At 45.9% G+C, this 25,030-nt stretch overlaps 1 protein-coding gene across 2 annotated transcripts in view; it reads left to right on the top strand.

Annotated features, from left to right (window-relative positions):
• Nucleotides 1-7,943: 7,943 nt before the first annotated feature.
• GRIP1 (glutamate receptor interacting protein 1) overlaps nt 7,944-25,030 on the top strand; it is a 337,553-nt gene continuing 320,466 nt past the window's right edge. For both annotated transcript variants that reach the window (XM_038756957.1, XM_038756956.1), the window contains exon 1: nt 7,944-8,004. In XM_038756957.1, coding sequence (XP_038612885.1) covers nt 7,947-8,004 — 58 coding nt within the window. In that variant the 5' untranslated portion in view covers nt 7,944-7,946. The remainder of the gene's footprint in view (nt 8,005-25,030) is intronic.

Below are 25,030 nucleotides of genomic sequence, written 5' to 3'. Positions count from 1 at the left end.
TCCTCGGATTTTCCCTACAAACTCACTAGAGCTGACGAACCCCTGTATCGAAGGGGAATCTGGTAATGTTATATCAATCAGTGAAACCTATATCAATCAATCAATCAACAGTACTTATTCATTTGCTGTATGCAGAGCACTGTACAGAGTACAGTGTAACAGCATTGGCAGTCACGCTCCCTGCCCACAAGGAGCTTGAAGTTTATGGAGGGAGATGGACATTAATAGTACGTGGTGAGCAAGGAACGTGTCTACCAACTCTGTCATATTGTGCTCTCCCATGTGCTTAGTACAGTGCTCTGTACGGAGTAAGCGCTCAATAAATATGATCGTTTGATAAATGAACAAATTGCAGATCTGTACATAAATGCTGGGGGACTGAGGGTGGGGTGAATAAAGGGTGCAAATTCAAGTGCAGAGCTCTGTACTAAGCACTTGGGAGAGTGCATACAATCAAGTTAGGAGGCAGGATCCCTGGCCACAAGGAGCTGAGATGTCAAAATCAATCAATCAATCAATCGTATTTATTGAGCATGTACTGTGTGCAGAGCACTGTACTAAGCGCTTGGGAAGTACAGGTTGGCAACATAATCAGCATGTGCCTCACATCAAAAACTTTGCTGGTTCGCTGTGTATCCTCCAAAGTTTTTGCAGTCAACGAGAGAGGATTCTCATCATCAGAAGGTGGCTTGTGTGACTCGCTCCTGGTTGAACTGCTTTGTTTGTCTTTCATCCGACGCTTCCTCACCCCCTTCATCAATCAATCAATCAATCAATTCATCAGTTGATTGATTTCTTTGTGACCTTGGTCAAGACACTTTACTGCTCTGCACCTCAGTTCCCTCATCTGTAAAATGGGGATTAAGACTGTGAGCCCCATGTGGGACATGGGCTGTGCCCAACCTGATTAGCTTGTAATAATAGTAATTTTGGTGTTTGTTAAGTGCCAAGCACTGTTCTAAGCGCTGGGGGAGAGACAAGGTGATCAGGTTGTCCCACGTGAGGCTCACAGTCTTAAACCCCATTTTCCAGATGAAGTAACTGAGGCACAGAGAAGTTAAGTGACTTGTCCAAAGTCACACAGCTGACAATCAATCAATCGATCGTATTTATTGAGCACATACTGTGTTCAGAGCACTGTACTAAGCACTTGGGAAGTACAAGTTGGCAACATATAGAGACAGTCGCTACCCAACAGAGCCGGGATTAGAACCCATGATCTCTGACTCCCAAGCCCGCGCTCTTTCCACTGAGCCACGCTGCTTCTCTCATATCTACCCCAGTGCTTAGTACAGTGCCTGGCACATAGTAAGTGCTTAACAAATACCATAAAAAGAAATCGCTCTTATTTATTGAGCACTTACTGTGTGCAGAGCACTGTACTAAGCCCTTAGGCACGTACAATATAAACAGTATAACAGAGATGGTAGATGTGTGCCCTGCCCACAGCAGATTTACAGTTTAGAGGGGGAAACTGTAAACTCCTTGTGGGCAGAGAACATGTCTGCTAATTCTGTTATATTGTACTCTCCCACATGCTTAGTACAGTGCTCTGCACATAGTAAGCACTCAGTCAATACCACTGATTGAATTGATTGCTGGATAGAGAATGATGACTCCAAGCTCAGCACTCTCTATCTGCCTGCCAGGCAGCACGAACAGAAAGTCCTCCATGTGTGACGGAAGCCAAAGACTCTTGCAGCAGCCTAAATTGGTTTCAATACAGACTGTGTTCTTCTGAACAGACTTTCCCCTCAGCTGCTCTAGAAGTTCCTTTCTTTCCCCACTAAAGGCCCACTCGAACACACAGTATTCAAGCAGCATTTCTGCAGGGGAAAAAAAAAAGCAAAAACAAGTTAACAAGATCTGAAAGAATCAATGATCACTGCCTAGGAGGTGAAAAAATGAGGTTCTGGGATTCCAGGACTGGGTTGACTGTGCAGGGTTGGTTGGGAGCCATCAGCTATGAGACTTGAGGTATTTGGCGTATGTGTTCCTAAAAACCCTATTCATTTTCCAAAAAAAAGAAGCCCCTAAAAAACAAAAACAAAAAAATCATGGGGTTTGGGGGGCCTCAGAGAAAATCCTAAACAGCAGCTGGGCTTTCCCAGGTTCTGACGGACTTATCAAGCTCTTCCAATTCAGTTCCAGGGTGTAAAACTCTTTTAAAATTGACAGGCCAATAGTTCCAGTTGTTGCCCATCCACCTTCGCATCAAACAGACAGTCCTCACCCTCAGCTTTAAAGCCCTCAATCACCTTGCCTCTTCCAACTTCACCTAGCTACTCTCCGACCAGAGGCCTTCCCTGATTAAACCCTCATCTCCTTTTCTCCCACTCCCTCTGCATCACCCTGATTTGCTCCCTGTATTTACCTCCCAACCCTGACCCTCCTCAAATCCACAGCACTTAGGTACCTATCCGTAACTTATTTATTTAATGTCCATCTCCCCCTCCAGATTGTAAGCTCGTTATGAGCGGGGAACATGTCTACCACTTCTGTTATATCATATTCTCCCAAGAGAGAACACGATATAAAATATAATAATAATATATTTGAATATATTTAATTTATATTTAATATATTTTAATAATATAATATATAGCATATATATATATATATAATGAGAAGCAGCGTGGCTCAGTGGAAAGAGCCCGGGCTTTGGAGTCAGAGGTCATGGGTTCAAATCCCAGCTCCGCCAATTGTCAGCTGTGGGACTTTAGGCAAGTCACTTCACTTCTCTGGGCCTCAGTTCCCTCATCTGTAAAATGAGGATTAAGACTGTGAGCCCCCCATGGGACAACCGGATCACTTTGTAACCTCCCCAGCGCTTAGAACCGTGCTTTGCACATAGTAAGTGCTTAATAAATGCCATCATTATTATTATTAAGAGCTTAGTACAGCGCTCTGCACTCAGTACATGCTCAATTAATACGATCGATCAGTTGATTGTTGTGGAGACCAGCATAGAGAAAAGTAAACATTAAAGGACATAAAGGAATTTTCCAAGCATTTCTTATCCAGAGGGGGCTACGAGAACTTCTACCATCTGTGGGTCATGCTCTTGAAGAACCTCATAATATGGGTAAATTGCATTAAACCAATAATTGATTCAGTAGTAATTAATGGGCTAGAGAGTAAATTGTTCAAAGATATCACCATGACTGTGTCTTTTCTACATAAATACGTTCATCGTTCATTCATGTGCACAAACTAAGCACTTGGGAGAGTGCAAAACAACAGTCAGCAGACATGTACCTTGCCCCCAACGAGCTTACAGTCTAGGGGGGGGACAGACATTAATATAAATGAATAATTATATATTAATAGAGTTTAAAGATGTGTGTATTAAATTATATAGCAATTGCATTTAAAGATGTGTACTTAAGTCCTGAGGGGTTGAAGGTGGGGAGTGTATCAAGAGCCCAGATCCACGTGAACAGACTTCATTCATTTATTTAATCGTATTTATTGAGAGCTTCCTGCGTGCAAGGCATTGTACTAAGCACTTGGGAGAATATAATAGAACAATAAACAGAAACAGTCTGTTAAGAAAGAAGAGAAGCCTTAAGCGCCTGCCCTCGAGAAACTTGAAATAGGTTGGGAGAGATAGATGAAAGAAAATTAATCACAAATAACAGGAGCAGGAGGAAGGCAGAGGATATGAAGGGAAATAGTGCAACAATGTCAGGATGAAATTGCTGAGCAAATATTTGAATATATGAGCAAATCCAATATATAAAATACATTCATCTTTAAGCTCCAGATTGGCAGGGAACATGTCTGTCGACTCTTTTGTTTTGTACTCTCACTAGTGTTTAGTTCAGTGCTCTGCACACAGTAAACAATAAATGGCATTGATTGATTTGCTGAGCTCCTACTGAGCTAAAAGCACCTACCCTGTGCAAAGCACTGAACCAAGTACTTGGGAGAGAACAGAAGCTATAGGTCTTTGGCCTCAAGAAGATTACAATGGACAGGTGGAGGCGAATGAAAATTATTCACTAATAATCAGAGCAGGGGGAAGGGCTTGGATATAAAAGGAAAATAGTACAACCTTGTCAGGGTGAAATTGTTGAGTAAATATTTGAATATACAAGAAAATTGAATATATAAACATATGTATATCTTTAAGTTTCTCATGGGCAGGGAACATATTGAACATTGGCTTTTGAATTGTACTCTCCCAAGTGCTTAGTACAGCGCCCTGCACAAAGTAAGCACTCCTAAAAAGCTTTGACTGATATGTAAGAGAAGAAAATAGGGGGATAGAAAGGAGCATGTGATTAGCCACACAAGGAAGCAGGGAAGCCAAGTCAAGTCCTCTGGGAGAGTGTGACTGCCCTTCACGGCGTCATCTCTTCTCCCTCATGAGCTCCGTCAGCTCCTTTAGTGAAGATTGCCTCTGCCAATGGAAGCAGAACGGTTCCCTGCAGGAGAAGATGGCTTAGTCGCTGAGGGAAAAGCGATCCTATCTTTCGACTTCTAGTTATTACATTTTCTCTGGCAATAGCGGTGGAGAAAGGGGAGGGCTGGAAGGTACTTGACACAGGTGAATGGGCAGCATCTTTTTTTTTTTTTTAAGGTGTTAAGCACTTACCACGTGCCAGGCACTGCACTAAGTGGTGAAGTCACATCAGAGGGCCAGGATGATTCCCACAGCAGAGCCGTCTTGCCCTAAGACTTGAAGTCGGTTATCTGCATTTGAGAGCCCAGGAACCCTGTCTAACAAGCAGGGTTTCGCTTTTTTTTATTGTTGTTGAAATGGTATTTGTTAAGTACGTACTATGTGCGAGGCACTGTACTAAGGGCTGGGGTAGATACGAGCTAATCAGGTTGGACACAGACCCTGTCCCACATGGGGCTCACAGTCTTAATCCCCATTTTAGAGATGAGGTTACTAAGGGACAGGGAAGTGAAGTGATTTGCCCAAGGGCACACAGCAGACAAGTGGCAGAGCCCAGATAAGAACCCTGATCCTTCTGATTCCCAGGTCCGTGCTCTATCCACTAGGCCATGCTGCTTCTTGGTGTTTGTGTCCAGTGAGGCAATTTCTCTTGGTCAGACCGGAAGAACTGGATTCATTCATTCATTCAATTGTATTTATTGAGCACTTACTGTGTGCAGAGCACTGTACTAAGCGCTTGGGAAGTACAAGGAATGAACTAGGCAGGAAAAGATCAGGGGAAAGTGTGGGAGAAGAGGAAATTCACTCTCCTCTACCAAGAGTGGATCCCTCCTAGTTCCACGTTGGAATGCAGTAGCGACCATATGCTACCACCTTGGCACCGAGTGGATGCCACGGCTGCAGGCATGGGTGCGAATTGAGTGTGTGTGCCTCTGAGTTTCTGCATTTGTGAGTGTCTGACTGCATATGAATACACATCTGGGAGTGTGTTTTGGTGTCTCGTGTGACAGTCTGCTGTGTTTTTGTACTTCTGTGGCTAAGTGGGTTTAAGTGTGAGAGTGTTTAGGGATTGGTGCGTGGAGTGTGCAGGCATCTGTGTTCGTGTCTAAGAGTGGCTGTGTGAAGGAGAGAGCCAGGCAAACAGGGTCAGAGACAGAAAACAAGAGTGAGTGATTCAGAGAGAGACAGAGACAGACAGTAAGCAAGAGAGACAGAGAAGGTACAGGAGAGACTGAGATAGAGAAAAGCGAGGGAGAGAGAGAGAGAGAATAGAGGGGAAAAGAGAGGGAGAGAGGGAAATATGGGGTGGGAAAGAGGGAGGAAAGGGGGAGGGAGAGAAAAAAAGGGGAGGGAGAGGAAGAAAGAGGAAAAAGGGTGAGAGAGAGAGGAAGAGAGGGAGGAAGAGGAAAAGAGATGGGAGGGAGAGGAAGAAAGAGGAAAAGGGATGAGAGGAGAAGGGGAAGAGACAAGGAAAGAATGGGGGAGATAAAAAGGAGGGGGGGAAAGGAAGTGAGGGAGGGAGGGAGGTGAAAAGAGAGGGAGAGGGAGAGGAAAAGAGGGGAGAAAGAGGAGGATAGAGGAAAAGGGGAGAGAGGGAGAGAGGAAAAGAGATGGGGAGAGTGAAGGAGAGGAGAGAGGAAGATAGAGGAAAAGGAAAGAGAAAGGGAGAAAGGTGAAGAAAGGAAGAGAGGGAGAGAAGAAAAGAGATAGAGGGAAAGGAAAAGGAGAGAGGCAGGTAGAGAAAAGGAGAGAGGAAGGGGGTGGAAAAAAGGGGAGCAAGGAGAAGAGGGAGAGAGGAGGTAGGAATGGGGTAGAGGGAAAAGAGGGAAGGGAGGGAAAGAGGGGGCAGAGAGATGAAAAGCGAGGGGGGCCGAGAGGGAGAGGAAAGAGGGGGAGAGAGAAGGGGAGAGGGAGGAGAAGAGAGAGGAAAAGAGAGGGGGATAGAGGGAGAGGAAAAGAGACAGGGACAGAGAGGGAGAGGAAAAGGGAAGGGGGAAAGGAGGGTGGGTGGGAGTAGAGGAAGGAAGGGAGACAGAGGAAAAGAGGGGGAGAGAGAAGGGGAGAGGGAGGAGAAGAGAGAGGAAAAGAGAGGGGGATAGAGGGAGAGGAAAAGAGACAGGGACAGAGAGGGAGAGGAAAAGGGAAGGGGGAAAGGAGGGTGGGTGGGAGTAGAGGAAGGAAGGGAGACAGAGGAAAAGAGGGGGACGGAAAGGGAGAGGAAAAGGGAAGGGGGAAAGGAGGGGGGAAAGGAGAGGAGGAGGGGGCAGAGAGAGAAGGGCAGAGGAGGAGGGAGAGAGAGAGGAATGGAGAGGGGGACAGAGAGGGAGAGGAAAAGGGGGAGAGGAGGAAGGGAGGGGGAGAGAGGGAGAGAGGAAAAGAGAGGGGACAGAGAGGGAGAGGAAAAGGGAAGGGGGAAAGGAGGAAGGGAGACAGAGGGGAGGGAGAGGAAAAGAGAGGGGGACAGAGAGGGAGAGGAACAGAGGGGACAGAGAGGGAGAGGAAAAGGAAAGGGGGGAAGGAGGGTGAGAGGAAAAGGAAAGGGGAAGGAGGGAAAGAGGGGTCAGGGAGGGAGGGGAAAAGGAAAGGGGGGAAAGGAGGGAGGGAGAGGGGGCCAGAGAGGGGCCAGAGGGGGAGAGGAAAAGGAAAGGGGAAAAAGGAGGGAGGGAGAGGGGGACAGAGAGGGGGAGGAAAAAGAAAGGGAGAAAGGAGGGAGAGGGGGACAGAGGGGGCAGAGAGGGAGAGGAAAAGGAAATGAGGGACAGGAGGGAGAGAAAGAGGGGGACTGAGAGGGGACAGAGAGGGAGAGGAAATGGAAAGGGGGGAAAGGAGGGAGGGAGAGGGGGGACTGAGAGGGGACAGAGAGGGAGAGGTAAAGGAAAGGGGGAAAAGGAGGGAGGGAGAGGGGGACAGAGAGGGAGAGGAAAAGGAAAGGGGGAAAGGAGGGAGGGACAGAGGGGGACAGAGGGGGAGAGGAAAGGGGGGAGAGGAAAGGAAAAGGGGGAAAGGAGGGAGGGAGAGAGGGGGACTGAAAGGGGACAGAGAGGGAGAGAGGGGCAGAGGGGGGGGAAGGAAAGGGGGGAAAGGAGGAAGGGAGAGAGGGGGAGGAAAAGAAAAGGGACGGAGAGAGAGAGAGGAAAAGGAAGGGAGAAAGGAGGGAGGAAGGGAGGGAGAGGGGACAGAGAGAAGGGGAGAGGAAAAGAGTGGACGGAGAGGGAGAGGGAGAGGGTGGGGGAAAAGGAGGGAGGGAAGAAAGGGGAGCGAGCGAGCGGGCGGGCGGGCGGGGCGGGGTGTGGGCGGGGCTCGGGCTGCTCCTGAGCATTGTGCAGCGCCCGCCCGCCCCACTCTCCCCATCCCGACTCGCCCGACTCTCCCGGCCGCACCTGCCGCTGTCGGGGCCCCCCGGCCGGGAAGGGGATGGGACCCGGACCCGCCCCCGTGCAGCCCTCGGTCCGGCCCCGCTGACAACGAGGAGGAGGAGGAGGAGGAGGAGGAAGAGGAGGAGGAGGAGGGGAGCCGGCCCCCCGCTCCTCCCGCGGCCATGCCGGGCTGGAAGAGGAACATCCCCACCTGCCTGCAGGCGGAGGAGCAGGAAGGAGGTCAGCCCGGAGGAGGAGGGCAAGGCCCGGGCCGGGGGCGGCGGGGGGGGGGGGCAACTTCACTGGCCCAACTTGGCCGGCCGGGCCGAGGCTCCCTGCCGGACGGACGGGGGGCCCGGGGGCAGCGGCCCTGCGCTGCACGCTCCGCACGCCCTGCCGGGCCTGGGGCCTCTGCCCGCCCCTTTCTCCCTCCCTCCCTCCCTCCCCCGCCGGCCGGCCTAGCCCCGGCTCGGGTGGCCCGGGGCCCGGGCTTCTTAGCCCTGGGCTTTGCTGGCCCTGGGCTTCTTGGCCCTGGAATTGCTGGCCCTGGGCTTCTTAGCCTTGGGCTTTGCCGGTCCTGGGCTTCTTAGCCCTGGGGTTTACCGGTCCTGGCTTTGTTGGTCCTGGGCTTCTTATCCCTGGGTTTTGCTGGCCCTGGGCTTCTTAGCCCTAGGCTTGATGGTCCTGGGCTTCTTAGCCCTAGGCTTGTTGGTCCTGGCTTTGTTGGTCCTGGGCTTCTTAGCCCTGGGGTTTGCTGACCCTGGGCTTCTTAGCCCTAGGCTTGCTGGTCCTGGCTTTGTTGGTCCTGGGCTTCTTAGCCCTGGGTTTTGCAGGCCCTGGGCTTATTAGTCCTGGGTTCTGCTGGCCCTGGGCTTCTTAGCCCTAGGCTTGATGGTCCTGGCTTTGCCGGCCCTGGGCTTCTTAGCCCTGGGGTTTGCCGGTCCTGGGCTTCTTAGCCCTGGGGTTTGCCGGTCCTGAGCTTCTTAGCCCTCAGCTTTGCCCGTCCTGGATTTTGTTGGTCCTGGGCTTCTTAGCCCTGGGCTTGCCGGTCCCGGGTTTGCCGGTCCTGGGGTGTGCCGGCCCCGGACTGGCTGGTCACAGCTCTAATTCTATTTATTCTAACGATTTTGACACCTGTCTACATGTTTTGTCCTGCTGTCTGTCTCCCCCTTGGAGCCTGTGAGCCCGTTGTTGGGTAGGGACCGTCTCTAGACGTTGCCGACTTGTACTTACCAAGCGCTTAGTCCAGTGCTCCGCACACAGTTAGCGCTCAATAAATACGATCGAATGAATAAGTGAATGAGTGGCCCCGGGTTTGCCGATCCGGGACTTTGCTGGCCCCTTGCGTGGCTTCCTGCTCCTCGGGCTTGTGGCCCAGCGGGTGGTGGCCCCCACGTGCAGCAGCAGGTGTGGGCCTGCCAGAGGCAGCTCCACGTGCCCTCGTGCCCCGCTGCTCCACGTGCCTCTCGTGCCTCTCACACTCACCCCGTGACTTTCCCCCGCTCACAAGGCCGTAGGGCATCCGCCCCCGTACCCCATTCCCCTGGAGAGGTCGATCCCACTGTGCCCGAGCCGGTGGTGGGCTCCATCTCCCCCCACCCACCCTGCTGGAGATCGGTGCCACCCTACAAGAGGTGTGAAGGGCGAGGGGTCTCCACATCTCCCCTCCTCCTCCTCCGTCCCCTCTTTTCCTGGCATCCCCAAGGGTCGGCATGGCCCTGTACCAGTGGGGTCCAAAGCAGCAGAGGTAAGGCCCGAGGGGCGAGAAGGGGAGGGGGAAATGTACTTTCCAAGCGCTTAGTACAGCGCTGTGCGCACAGTAAGCGCTCCATAAATACAATTGAAACCACGAATGAGGGAGAGGGCAGTGCTACCGGCTCACAGTTGCGGTGGGCACGACTCGAAGCCCACCCGGCCTGCAGCGGGCAACTGGGCCCCCCTGGCCGGCCTTGTGTGACTTCTCCAAAGTTTCGGGGTCTGGATGCGTTGGTGCATAAAGAAGCCCAGAGGTGCAATCCTGCGTTCCTCTGTAGATGGCCCAAACCATCTTTGGGTTAATTGCAGATGGACGGACGACCGATTCGGGGAATTAAACCCTCTAATTGCTTTCTTGTTAGATTCAGGAGTCCGTGACCGTGAAGCCAGACTTGGGACAAACCTGGCTGGTTTTGGCCAGGTTATCTTATATTTCCCCACCCAGTCAACATGTCAGAGAGACCGGGCTTTGGTCTAGTGCTGGAAGCCTGCTAAGGAAATGTTGTCTTTTTGGTGAGGAATGTGGAATGAGAACAGGACTGCTCATTTGGAACCCAGAAAAGGCACCCGAAAAAAGTATCGTGATCAGTTGTTAAGAAAATTCTCATCCTACTACCTGAACAACATACCTCCTATTGACCCCAGCACTGCCCACAACGTTTTGCCACAGAATAAGGGCCTAATATCGTTGTTGTTGTCGTTATCATCCCATTCATTAAAATCCTCTTGGCGGCAGCGTGTTTCACAAGGAACCCGAAAGGCACGGGGGTTTGGACTGTTGAAGAGGTTTGGGTGTCCTTTAGAGAAATAGCAGAATGTGAAAAATGATCGTTTAATCTGGGCAACAGAGATAAGACCAAGCAGTCCTAGAAGTACGTAAAAATCTGAGTCAGAAAATTGGCAGGCTCCCTTATCTACAGCCCTAGCATGCAGCGTAAATTTAGATACCAATCGATCAATCAATGGTATTTATTGAGCGCTTACTGTGTGCAGCGTACCATACTGAGCGCTTGGCAGAGGACAGTAACAGAACCGGTAGACACCTTCCCGGCCCATAGCGAGCTTAGAGTCTAGAGGTGAAGACAGACGTGAAAATTGTGGATGTGTAATATGAAAAAGGAGCAGTGTGGTCTAATGGGAAACAGTACGGATTTCTTTTCCACTTTAATAATTAGCCTCCTACTGTTTGTTTTCCTGTGCGAGAATTTGGAGCTAATTTGTGATTGTCTTTGAACAATGTGGTGTTTTTTGTTTATGTTTTTCTGTTTACGTTGCACAAACCGTAGTTCAAGCGAATTTAGTTACCGAAAGAGTTTCTAATGCATACTTCAGTGAATGTGGCTTATGATCACCCTGCAATTCTTTTATGATCGTTAAAGTGCTGAACGTTTCCTTTTGTCTCACTACGAAATTGCCCCTTTTTCCTCGGAACCCGGACAGTTTGGGCTTAGGCTCTGCGAGTAGCAATTTGTATTCAGTTGGCAAATTAGTAATACTGTGAGATAAAGTAGATGTGGTAAACGTAGTCTAAGGTGGAATTAATCAAAATGTGAATGACAAATACTGTACCATGCAGTTAAACTCTGGTTTCAGGTTGGTTGTGCCGAACGCTCTTTCAGGAAAATATTTCCATTCGAAAAACCCATTATAGAGAGCATCCTAGCATGAAGACTTTTCATGTAGATTTTTATTGAGCTAATTCTTTTTCTGAGACCAACACAGATTAACTCAAACTACCTGCATAAAACAGTTGGCCATAAACTCCCAGGAATGAGTAAATAACATGGAACCTGTCAGGGCTGGCAGAGTGAATGGAAATTTTCACTTTTTGGAAGAAAGAAAATATTTTAATTTTACTGCTCTCCATTCAGAAAGCGGTTGGCTGTGCTGCGCAGATAAAGTCTGTAATTGCCCAACGTCATCGTATCATCGATGGTATTTATTGAGCGCTTATTGTGCGCAGAGCCCTGTACTTAGTGCTTGGGAGAATCCAGTACCAAAGCGTTGGTAGACACGTTCACTGCCCATGACCAGCTTAGAGTCCAGCCAGGGAGACAGACGTGAAGACAAATAAGTTTTAGCATATGATTTATAAATGCCGCGGGGTTGAGGGTGGGGTGGATATCAAATGCCCAGAAGTCACAAGCCTAGTGGCCCAAGGACCTGGGTTCGAATTCTGCCTCCGCCACACGTCTGCTGTGTGACCTTGGGCAAGTGGCCCGACTTCTCTGTGCTTCAGTTACCTCATCTGTGGAATGGGGATTCAGACCGGGAGCCCCATGTGGACTTGGATTGGGTCCAACCTGATTAGCTTGTATCTGCCCCAGTGCTTAGAAGAATGCCTGGCACATACATAGTAAGTGCTTTACAAATACCATAAAAAAGTGAAAAAGGATAATAATAATTACTAATCATTTTGGCATTTGGGAGCCGAATATTGTGGGGGTGCATAAGAGAATTCTACTGATTTCCAAAGTGCCCACAAGGGTCTATGACACCAAACCTCCTCTGAATCCATCGCGGGAAGTTTGGGTCGACAGTTACACGTCCCGACCTGAGAAGGTTTGGCAAAAATGAAAATGAGCTGTCACCGTTGAGGTGTCTTGCTCCACTTTTTTTTTCCCCATCCTGATTTTTCCACCCAAGATTTCCTGATGACTATCTACACTGCTCCTGGGCCGGTGGAGAGTAGGGCGAGTGAATGTAGCCACGTTAACCTGTTCCTCCTCAAAGTCCTCTGGAATAGCACCGTGTGTGAGCCCATCATCAAGATGCTTAGTACTGAGCAATGAAAGGGCAACATCTGGGTTGTGGCAGTGAAAGCTGTCGTTTCTAAAATGACAATTTAAGGACTCGCCCTAGAAGATGATGTTTCATTAAAATTCACTGCACATTTTCTTCCTCTTCTCACGATTTTCCGCCTGCGCTACTAAACCCAATCCAGTTAGAAGCCACCTAGAACACCTTTTGAGCAAAAAATAGAAGAACGATGTTTCTGGAATTCCTTGTGTTCAACATCCCTTCTGATCGAGTTAAATAAGATCATTTTATAGGCTCTTGTGTCTGCTGCAGAGCCCATCGTGCCCGATGGAAGTGTAAAAGTTGAGAGATTGATGTGCGATGCCTTTCCGGTATCTCATCATCAATAGTAATTTATTGTGGACTTAGTACTGGATGCGGGGTGCTGTACGTTTTTCCCTTTGGAGCTGCCTGGTTTATCGGTACCTGTTCTTCTCCAGTCTGAAAGTGGGAACTCGTTATACAAAATCAAACACGCCTGCTTAAAAAGGGAGATTTTCATTGTCTGTGGGACCAGGCAGACTTCCCTGTTCTGGTTTGCTAGAGGTGAGGAGGGAAATCCCAAGAATTTGCAAATATTCAAGAGCTTGGATGGTAGAAAATGAACTCGGATTGGATTTCACACTTAGATTGGAATGTTCCCACATGGAGAGAGAGAGAGAGAGAGAAGGCTTTTTCTGTATTCAGTTCCTCTAGACGGCAAGCTCGTTGTCGGCAGAGAATGCGTCTATTTTTATAATGTATTCTCCCAAGCACTTTGTATGGTGCTCTGCACGTAGTAAGCACTCAATGAATACGACTGAATGAATGAATGAGTTTAGCCAAAGAGATGTGTGGCCTTTATTCTCTTGGCTTCTGACAGTCTACAAATGGATTTGAAATCTTTCCCCTTGAGTTTCTAAACTGCGAGTCTTGGTTCCTGGTGCCTTTTAAAATTTTCTTTAAAATATCCTTCTTCTAGGCAATAAAAATTAACCACATTTTTTTACCCCCTAAGTGAGGAACAGGTATGTAGATATGTTCTTGCAACAGTCTTTTTTGTTTTTCCTGTTTGTATTTTTTTCCCTAACGAAAGGGAAACAAATACAAAGGAACAAACAGCGTGGCTTAGTGGGAAGAGTGCCGGTTTGGGAGTCGGGGTCGTGAGTTCTAATCCTGGCTCCGCCACTTGTCACCTACGTGACTTTGGGAAAGTTACTTAACTTCTCTGTGCCTCAGTTACCACATCTGGAAAATGGGGATTAAGACTGTGAGCCCCACCTGGGACAGCCTGATAACCTTCTATCTCTCCCAGCTGCTTAGAACAGTGCTTGGCACACAGTAAACGCTTAACAAATAACATCATTATTCCTCTAGACTGTAAGCCTGTGTGGGCAAGGATTGCCTGTCTTTATTGCTGTATTGTACTTTCCAAGCACTTAGTACAGTACTCTGCATCATCATCATCATCAATTGTATTTATTGAGCGCTTACTGTGTGCAGAGCACTGTACTAAGCGCTTGGGAAGTACAAGTTGGCAACATATAGAGACAGTCCCTACCCAACAGTGGGCTCACAGTCTAAAAGGGGGAGACAGAGAACAAAACCAAATATACTAACATAATAAAATAAATAAATATTATTAAATTACTGCACACAGTAAGCGCTCAATAAATACGGTTGAATGAACGAACGAACACGTATGTAGGTATGTTTTTGGGACAGACTTTTGCTTGTTTTTTTTCTTGTTTGTATCTGTTTCCCTAGCTGAAAAATGTGTACATATATGCTTATGTATGTACATATATGCTTATGTATACATTTTAGGAAGCAAGGTTGTTTTAAATGGCTTATAAGTGCTTACTATGTGCCAGGTATTGTACTAAGCACTGGGGTAGATTCATGATAATCAGATTGGACACAGTCCATGTTTCACATGGGGCTCACAGTCTTAATCCCCATTTTGCAGATGAGGGAATTGAGACCCAGAGAAGTGAAGTGACTTGCCCAAGGCACATAGCCGACAAATGGCGGAGCCAGAATCAGAACGTAGGTCCTTGGATTTCCACGCCCGGGCTCTATCCAGTAGGCCATGCTGACTTCTCAAAAATTTTTTTGGCTTTTGTGGAGGGAGAAGGAATGTGTGATTTGGGGAACAAAATTTGTGGAGGTTTAATGGGTATATCTTTTAGTTTCTTCTCCAAATAAGCTTTAGGGCTGATTCTGTCTTCTCGAGAACGGATCACATGTACTGGTCATATCTCCTGATTCCATCGTATCATGCTCTCCCAAGTGCTTAGTACAGTGCTCCGCACACAACACAGTAAATACCATTGACTGAGAGTGGGCACGTTGTAGGCAAAGGATGGAATCCCTGAAATCAACTTGAGAACATTACACCAAGCTTACAAATATTCAGGCCCTTAGAGGGATTGGAAATTTGTGACTGTTTTCGTCTGAGGCTCCTGGGAAGAATTTGGGAGGGAAGAATTAAGGAAACGCCTGCCTGATTGCATAGAGAAATGATATCTTGATAGATTTTAGTTGTCAGTCTAATGTGCGGTACTTGCTTGATCAGTGAGTTGAAGTTTGCTTAGTATAATAAAGGTTTGGGATGCGGACACAGTATAAGTACTAGACTTAATGGAAAATTAGCCTTAGTGAAAATGAGGGTGCATTTTCCCACAGCAGGCATTTTAACAAAATTGGAAACGGTTTCTCGAGTGACTTTGTCCTGAAAACTGAGATTTCAGTAGAGCAACCAATATTTTGGCTTAGGGTAACGTAGTGGCATTGTTCTCCTTAATTCATAGCAGTGTGCCCTTGCTTTGAGAGAAGCAGCATGGCGTAGTGGATAGATCACCAGCCTGGGAATCAGACACGATGGGTTCTGATCCCAGCCCTGCCAGTTGTCTTCTGTGTGACCTTGGGCAAGTCACTTCATTTCTCTGTGCCTCAGTTCCCTCATCTGCAAAATGGGGATTAAGACTGTGAGCCCCTTGTGGGACACGGAGTGTGTCCAACCAGATTAGCTTGTATCTACTCCAGCATTCAGAGTACTACTACTACTAATAATGGCATTTGTTAAGCGTTTCCTCTGTGCAAAGCACTGTTCTAAGCGCTGGGGGGATACAAGGTAATCAGGTTGTCCCACATGGGGCTCACAGTATAGTGACCAGCTCAGAAGTAAGCGCTTAAGCAATACTCTTTTTAAAAAACGAGATCGAGATTAGGCTTCATTTTGCACCTCGTAAGCCTTGTACACAATCAGTAACACTGTACTGAAGGCTAACGCTGATTTTTTTTTAATAATATTTGAAAGTCTAGCACTATTTTGAATGTTGGGGTAGATACAAGTTGATCAGGTGGGACACAGCCCCTGTCCCACATAGGGCTGACCATCTAAGACAGTGCTTTGCACATAGTAAGCACTTAATAAATGCCATCATCATCATCATCTTCTAAGTAGGAGGTAGTACAGGTATTGAATCCCCCTTTTAACAATTGAGGAAACTGAAGCACAGAGATGTTAAGTGACTTCCCCAGGTCACACAGCAGGCAACTGGCAGAATCAGGATTAGAACCCAGGTCCTCCTACTCCCAGGCCTGTGCTTTTTCCACTAGGCCGTGCTTCTTAGGCAAGAAACTGTCCAAAAGTACAAAGATGGAGAAGGAGAGAAGAAGCCAAATCAAGAATTCATACATGAAGAATCTGTACAAAACACTTGGCTCCTGAAGTCATGATGTTGTAAATTTGAATCAGTTTTCTTAAAGGAAAAATGTTTAAATAAGGGATTGGTACCTGAACCCCCCTTTTTTTCCCAAATAACCCTGAATTGTGTACTTGGCTGCAAATGAGTCTAGGTCTGTATTATGGTACAAGGGAACATTCAGACTGTCATAGGCTATTAGAAGGCAACCAAGCAAGCCAGGGGAGATACAGGAAAACCTGGTTGTCAGTTCGTTGAGGGCTTAAAACCAACAGACTCGCATCTACCATCTCTGTTACTGTGCTTACTATAATGCTTTGCTCACAGTAGGTGCTCAATAAATAGGATCGATTGATTGGATATAGTCCCCATCCCATATGGGATACCCAGTCTATGTAGGAGAGAGAGCAGGAATTGAATCCCCAATTTACAGATGAGGAAACTGAGGCACAGAACAGATAGGTGACTTGCCCAAGGTCACCCTGTGTGCAAATGGCAGAGCTGGAATTAGGGCCCAGGTCCTCTGACCCTTTGACCCCCGCTCTTTCCACTAGGCCACAGGATAGGGAAGTATGGGAGGAGGCTGATTGATCCCTTGGGATAAGGCCACCCTGAGAAGCAGCAATACCAATACCACAATTTTATTATTATTATTAATAAGAAATAGAGATGTCATGAAAATTGGGGAAAAGGTGAATCTCCTTGAACAAATGGACAGGTGATGAATGCTACTTGGAAAGAAATGTCCATTCAAGTAAAAAGATAAAGGTTTTCACATCTCCAATTCACTACCTTTCCCAGGAGATAAAACACACTTGACCATGAATACAATAGGAGGAGGAAGGCGCTTTGGATCAATTTCAGTTGTCAGAAGTAATTGTTGGCTGATGAGCTTCCCACAAAGAAGATGAGACAACTTTTCAAATTCATTGTTTTGACAACAATGCTCTACTAAATCAGAAGGTTGATCCAAAATAGACCAGGGAAAAAGATGTCCACTACGGAGAACAGTAGAATTGTGCTCGTTCAAAGTCTCTCTCAACAAAGAAGACTGGTAGCCAGAGGACCTGGGTTCTAATTCCAGGTCTGCCACTTGTCTGCTGGGTGACCTTGGTCAAGGCACTTAACTTCTCTGGGCCACAGTTGCCTCATCTGTAAAATGGAGATTAAATCTTGCAGTTTAGACTGTGAGCTCCACATGGGACAGGGACTCTGTTCAACCTGATGATCTTGTATCTACGCCAACGCTTAGAGCAGTGCTTGACTCATAGTCAGTACTTAACAAGTACCTTAAAAAAACAATGTAATACAGGGCTTTGGTGTCAGAGGTTGTGGGTTCTAGTCCCGGCTCCGCCGCTTATCAGCTGTGTGACTTTAAGCAAGTCACCTAACTTCTGTGTGCCTCAGTTACCTTGTCTGTAACATGGGGATTAAGACTGAGCCCCACGTGGGATAACCTGATTACCTTGTATCTACCCCAGCGCTTAGAACAGTGCTTGGCACATAGTAAGTGATTAAACAAATGCCATCAATATTATTATTATTAATGAAGGAACCACCTCAGTTCATTGGCTAAAAAGGAGAATATGTATTTTGCACTGCATACGACATCTCTAACAAAAAGGTCATCGCCCATTTTGCTTAATGGACTTCCAAACCAATAACATGGCTTAGTAAATAGAGCACGGGTTGGGAGTCAGAAGGACCTGGGTTCTAATCCTGGCTCTGCCATTTATCTGCTGTGTGACATTGGGCAAGTCACTACACTTCTCTGTGCCTCAGTTCCCTCACCTGGAAAATGGGGATTAAGACTGTGAACCCCATGTGGGACAGGGACTGTGTTCAACCTGAATAACCTGTATCTGCCCTAGTGCTTAGAACAATGCTTGGCACACAGTAAGTGCTTAACGAGTACTATTATTATTAGTAGTATTATTATTAAGTGCTTAACAAGTACTATTACTATTATTAGTATTATTATTAATAACTATAAACACCTTGCAGATAATCCTCAGGTGCGGTATCACTAGACAAAGTTTTGAACAGTTGAAAACTGCTGATTTTTCTTGCTGTCATTGTTGCTGAACTTGGCAAACAGTATGAAAATGTGAAAGAAAAGTAACAGTGTAAATTGCTTAAATTTATGCCTGCCTAGCCACAATTCATCAACTGAGAAAAAGGGTTGTGAAATTTAATTTCCACCTGTTAGTATGTTTAAGTAGAATGTAGCATGAAATAACTCAAACACGTCTTGATAACTGCTTCCCCATAGATTGTACTGCCGCAAACAGAATTAGTGTCCCGTGTCTGTTTTCAGTGATTTGGTTTTTTTTTTTTTATGGTATTGGCAAAGCGCTTACTATGTGCCAGGCACTGAACTAAGCGCTGGGGTAGATACAAGCTGATCAGGTTGGACACAGTTCCTGGCCCACATGGGGCTCACAGCCTGAATGCATATTTTACAGATGAGGTAACCATAGCCCAGAAAAGTGACTTGCCCAGGGTCATCCCAACTCCGCCAATTGTCAGCTGTGTGACTTTGGGCAAGTCACTTCACTTCTCTGTGCCTCAGTTACCTCAACTGTAAAATGGGGATTAAGACTTTGAGCCCCACATGGGACAATCTGATCACCTTGTAGCCTCCCCAGTGCTTAGAACAGTGCTTTGCACCTAGTAAGCGCTTAATAAATGCCATTATTATTATTATTATTTTATTATTATGCAGCAGGTGAGTGGCAGAACCGAGTTTAGAACCCAGGTCCTGCTGAATCCCAGGTCTGTGCTCTATCCACTACGCCACCCTATTTGTCGTTTTCAGTGGACTTTACACTTGACCTGCATCACCTTGGCTTAAGCCACCGTAGGCTGACCATCATACATAACTGTCAAGAAACTCTTAACGCGATTTACGTTTGTGAAAATACTGTATGACAGATAGTAAAGGCTAGGCAGAGTGATAAAGGTAAGATGGAACATTAATTCATGTATCGAGAGCTTACCGTGTGCAGAGCACTGTACTAAGTGCTTGGGAGATTACAATATAACAGAATTGGTAGACATGTTCCCTGTCCACAGGGAGCTTACAGTCTAGTGTGTAGCACAGTGCTTGGAACATAGTAAGCACTTAAAAATACTATATTGGTTTTACATTGATATGTATGTTTACTTAACATAAAATACCATATTTTATTGGTTTTCCATTGATGATGATAATGCTGGCATTTGTTAAGCGCTTACTATGTGCAAAGCACTGTTTTAAGCACTGGGGAGGATACAGGGTGATCAGGTTGTCCCATGTGGGGCTCACAGTCTTCATCCCCATTTTGCAGATGAGGTAACTGTGACACAGAGAAGTGAAGTGACTTGCCCAAAGTCACACAGCTGACAATTGGTGTAGCCGGGATTAGAACCCATGACCTCTGACTCCCAAGCCTGGGCTCTTTCCACCGAGCCATGCTACTTCTCTGTGTATAATATAGTAACATCTAAATTCATAATCTTTCATTATTGGTCCATATTCATAGGGCTAGTTAAACCTGAAATTTAAGAAAGGGGGTTAACTGCCTTTTTTTTTTTTTCACTTAAAGGACCTGCCTTGATCCAATTCCTGTATCTTGGGTATGCATTAGTGCACTTTTCATTATTTCCCCTGGGACACTATACTTCATTTAGCCGTCTTTAACACTCTATTTTCCTGGAACCAATTAAGAGCACTAACCTGAACGTACCGGTAACTAGTTCTCATAAAAGACTTAAATCACAGGTATAATTAAGAATGCTTAATTAAAATTATATTTTAATAAAGTTTTATGTCTTCCCTGCTCCTTATGTTTAGATTCACATTTTTCTTCTGAGGTCATATTTTTCCCTTTTGGCTACACTGTCGACTGTGTGCTTACGTCTCACCAAGATCAACATTGCTGCTTTTCTGAAAGCCTCTTGGTAGCTGCAAAAGCGTATTTTTTTCCCCGTCAAATGGAAACATGGCACTGAATTGAAGGTTAATATATTATATCGTATTTCTAAACCACCTCCCTCTCCTCTAAAGAAGGAAACTAAAGAGTATGAATGTGTGTTTTTGTATTGTAGCCCATTTCTGATTCACCTTCTTGTCCTAAAAAGAAGTGAACTGAAGAAATGTATGTACATGTGTTTTATGTATATCAATACATTTATCTATACACACAGATGCACATATTCATTTACCATATTTCTTAAGTGATTACTGTGTGCAAAGAACTGTACTAAGCGCTTGGGAGAGTACAATACAACGAAAAAGGAATATTCCCTGCCCATGCAGATATAATAATGCTAGCATCTTACGGGCAGGTAATGTGTCTACCAATTTTGTTGTATTGTCCTCTCCCAAGTGCTTAGTACAGTGCTCTGCACACCTTAAGCGCTCAATAAGTACCATTGATTGATTTGATCCTTCAGACTGATAGTAACCCTGAGGAAAATGAAGGTCATGCGTAATGCCCTTGATCAATCAGTCAATGGTATTTAATAATAATAATAATAATAGTATTTGTTAAGTACCTACTATGTGCCAGGCACTGTTCTTCTTGTATCTACCCCAGCGCTGGGGTAGATACAAGATAATCTGGTTGTCTCACATGGGGCTCACAGTCTAAATCCCCATTTTACAGATGAAGTAACTGAGGTACAGAGAAGTTAAATGACTTGCCCAAAGTCACCCAGCTGACAAGCAGCGGAGCAGGAATTAGAACCCACAACCTCTGACTCCCAAGCCCGGGCTCTTTCCACTAAGCCACGCTGCTTCTCGCTGTTGGGTAGGGACTGTCTCTATGTGTTGCCGACTTGTACTTCCCAAGCGCTTAGTACAGTGCTCTGCACACAGTAAGTGCTCAATAAATACGATTGATTGATTGATTGAGTTGGTAGATGCATTCTCTGGCCTTGACCTGACCCATGCTGTACCCACTATGCCACGCTGCTTCTCTGGGACCTTTTGAAGTGCTCTTGGCATCCTGGCAAGTGAATACTTCGCTCTCTGGGCTACTTCTTGGGCGTACTCTTCTGCTCCCTCAAAACCACTCCCTCAATCAATCAGTCATTGGTATCAGTCCCCCTTTTAGACTGTGAGCCCACTGTTGGGTAGGGACTGTCTCTATGTGTTGCCAATTTGTACTTCCCAAGCGCTTAGTACAGTGCTCTGCACATAGTAAGCGCTCAATAAATACGATTGATTGATTGATTGATTGGTATTTATTGAGCGCTTACTGCGTGCAGAGCACTGGGGAAAGTACAATACAGCAGAAGTAGCGGACATAACAAGCTAGCCCAGCCAATCACTCCTTCTCCAGAGGGCCAGGTTCAGCCACCTTTGCTAATAATAATTTTGGCATTTAAGGGTTTACTGTGGGCACACTGCCAACTCTCTTGTATTAGCCTCTCCCAAGTGCTTAGTACAGTGCTCTGCACACAGTAAGCACTCAATAAATATCATCGATGATGATGATGATAATGTCAAACGGTGCATTACTCGCTTAGAAGCAAAAGAATCAGATCAGACACGGTCTCTGTTCCACGTGGGGCTGACAGTCTAAGGTGGGCAGGGAATGTGTCTGTTTATTATTATATTGTACCCTTCCAAGTGCTTAGTACAGTGCTTAGTACAGTAAGCGCTCAATAGATACGATCGAATGAATGACTCTGCTTTTAAAAAGTAGTTAATAGAGCCGGTTTTTAATGCAACGTATTCCCTGTACTCCAAGCTTTAAAAGAGGTTTCCACCTCTCGATTTTAAAATGGGTTCTTGGATATTTTTATCAGTTTGAATGTTACAGTATTCAAGGGAGCTTATCCCATCCTTTTCTATCCCGTGAAAGCAAGGGAAATGCGGGATCTAATGAAAAGAGTAAAGCACGTGGACATTTTAATTTAACTGCAAATGCCGATAACAGGTCTGCGATCTACTGCTTAACCAGGTAAAAATGGAAATATGCTTCCCCATGAAAATAATTCAATATGGATTTGTATTAATCCTAACAAGTGGAACACTTTTCTGGGGCAAAAATTGAATACGTGGGTTGTTCATGTCTAAAAAAAATGCGAATAGGCTTTTACATGTCATATTTATTAGCACAGCTATATAATATATAGGAATTGGGTTGTGGGTTGAATGGATCCAGACGTACTCAACAGATTAAAAGGTCCAGCGAAAATGCTATTTTGATTAGGTGGAGGCAAATATAAGACCCGATATAATGCCTTAGGCTTATTATTTATACACAGTGGGGACTGTCTTAATATAATTAACATTCAGAATATGGCTATTTGGGATAATGCCTTTTTCCCTTTCCCATTTTTAAGCAAAGGTGAGGGAATTTAAATCCACAAATTAGTTCTGTTTCCTGTAGTGAGGATACCATGTACCCAAACTAAACTTTAATTATATTCTAAACTGCTTTATAAGTTCACTTTTTGTAATTGATTGCGATGTGAAATGGCTTCGTTGGATGCCCTCGGTGTTCTTTCATTCGTAATGTTGGTTTTGCTTAATTCCAGTCCAAAAGTTGGTAGACACGTTCCAGTGCTCCCCCCTCCAAAGCTTTCTGGGCTGCTTCTTACCGTGCCAGCCCAGTGGACGGTCAGGATGAACTGATGTAATTTGATTGTGACATCCGTGTTGTGTGCTTAGAACAGTGCTTGGCACATAGTAAGCATTTAACAAATGCTGTAATTAATTAGAGAGCTGGCATAGGGTACCAGTTCTCTTGGGTTGCAAGGGCCCTGGGCAGGGCTACATAAGGCAGAGAAAATGGTTTCCAGACATACAGAAGAGCTTGCTGCGAATGTGGGCTATGAGGGAGGTAAAGAGAAGCAGCGTGGCTCAGTGGAAAGAGCGCGGGCTTGGGAGTCAGAGGTCATGGGTTCGAATCCCGCCTCCCCCATGTGTCTGCTGTGTGACCTTGGGCAAGTCACTTCACTTCTCTGCGCCTGAGTTCCCTCATCTGTAAAATGGGGATTAAGACTGTGAGCCCCACATGGGACAAACTATCTCCTTGTGTTCCTCCCAGCGCTTAGAACAGTGCTTTGCACATAGTAAGCACTTAACAAATACCAACATTATTATTATTATTATTAGCCTTGGCTTATGCTGTTGAGTCGTTTCCGACCCATAGCGACTCCATGGATGCATCTCTCCCAGAACGCCCCACTCTCCATCTGCAGTTGTTCTGGTGGTGTTTCCATAGAGTTTTCTTGGTAAAAATCTGAAAGTGGTTTACCATTGCCCTCTTCCGCACAGTCAACTTGAGTCACTGCCCTCGACTCTCTCCTGGACCGCTGCTGCCCAGCATGGGGGAGTTCTGACCCTGTAGCAGATTGCCATCCACTTGCTAGCCACTGCTCAAGCTACGAATGGAATGAGTTGGCCTCTGCTTGACTCTCCCTCCTGTAACAGAGACTGGTGGAGGACTGGAAACTCTCCAGGTGCCATCCTGAAAGGGGGGAGGGAGGTATAGCTTCAGCTAAATGAGCCTGCCCCACCAGCATACTCGATATAGCTGATCAAAGGGGAAGCACCCTAATCTTGAGAATTTTGGACCTTGTTAAGTGCCTACTGCGAGCCAAGCCCTGTACTAAGCGCTGGGAGTAGTTACAAGGTAATCTGGTTAGACACAGTCCCTGCCTCATTTGATGCAAGGGGGAGAACAGATATAGTAATGTCTGTTTCAAGCCAAGGTAGCTCTCTTCCTCCCTTCAAAGCCCTACTGAGAGCTCACCTCCTCCAAGAAGCCTTCCCAAACTGAGCCCCCGTTCCCTCTCCTCCTTCCCATCCCCCCCGCCCTACCTCCTTCCCTTCCCCACAGCACTTGTATATATATTTGTACAGATTTGTTACTCTATTTTACTTGTACATATTTACTATTCTATTTATTTTGTTAATCATGTCCATATAGCTTTAATTCTATTTGTTCTGACAATTTTGACACCTGTCTACATGTTTTGTTTTGTTGTCCGTCTCCCCCTTCTAGACTGTGAGCCCGTCGTTGGGTAGGGACCGTCTCTATTTGTTGCCGACTTGTACTTCCCAGGCGCTTAGTACAGTGCTGTGCACACAGTAAGCACTCAATAAATACTGTTGAGTGAATGAATGAATGTTTCCCCCTCTAGACTGTAAGCTCACTGTGGACTGGGAATGTATCTGTTTATTATGTCGTACTCTCCTGAGTGCTTAATACAGTGCTTTGCACATGGTAAATGCTCAGTAAATATGATTGAATGAATGAATGAAGTTGGCAGATGAGGAAGCTGAAGGCTCAAAGAAGTGGCTTGCCCAAGGTCACACAGTGGGTTTGTGGCGGGATTAGATCCCAGGTCCTCCAACTCCCAGGCCTGTGATCTCTCCACTAGGCCATGCTTCTTCAGTCTTGTGTCTAAAAAAGCAGATTAATTCAGGGTCTGTTCGTAAACATCATTTATGTGGAGTGAAGATTAATCTTCCCAACTTAATAAGGAATCTTTTCACTTAGATCCATAATGAGTTCAGAGGTCAGTGCACACAATAATACACTACCTTCATGCGAGTTAAATTGCTAATGATTATATCAGGTAAATAAGCCGGTTTTGCTCATGCTATATCCACTGTGCTAGTCTTCCGGCAACTGGAGAAAATGTCTGTTAGGAGAGCTACAGAGCTTGCTAACCCATGTCTTCCTTTCTGGGCAGGAATTTGAAAAAAAATTACAAACTTGTATCTCGGGAGCAAGAATCTTCATATTGCCCTTTGTGTTTGTTCTTGGTAGAAGTGATGTTAGATGATTCAAGGTTAGATGGTGATTAAAATATGTAAAACAAACTGCATGACAATCACCAGCTCCTTCAAGAGCTAGGAACCAAGAATAATAACGTGTAATGATAGCGATCATAAAGGTTATTTATTTAGGACCTTGAAAACCACTTCCATTCCCCCATATTGTAAAGGCATTTAAAAAGCAAAAGCTCGTTCATTAATTTTTATAGACTCCTTTTGAAACTCACAGGCAGTACGTAGT

The sequence above is a fragment of the Tachyglossus aculeatus genome, chromosome 14 (assembly GCF_015852505.1).
Source record: "Tachyglossus aculeatus isolate mTacAcu1 chromosome 14, mTacAcu1.pri, whole genome shotgun sequence".
NCBI classification, from domain to species: domain Eukaryota; kingdom Metazoa; phylum Chordata; class Mammalia; order Monotremata; family Tachyglossidae; genus Tachyglossus; species Tachyglossus aculeatus.
Note: the sequence above shows the minus strand (reverse complement) of the source record. Positions and strands in the feature narration are given on the sequence as shown.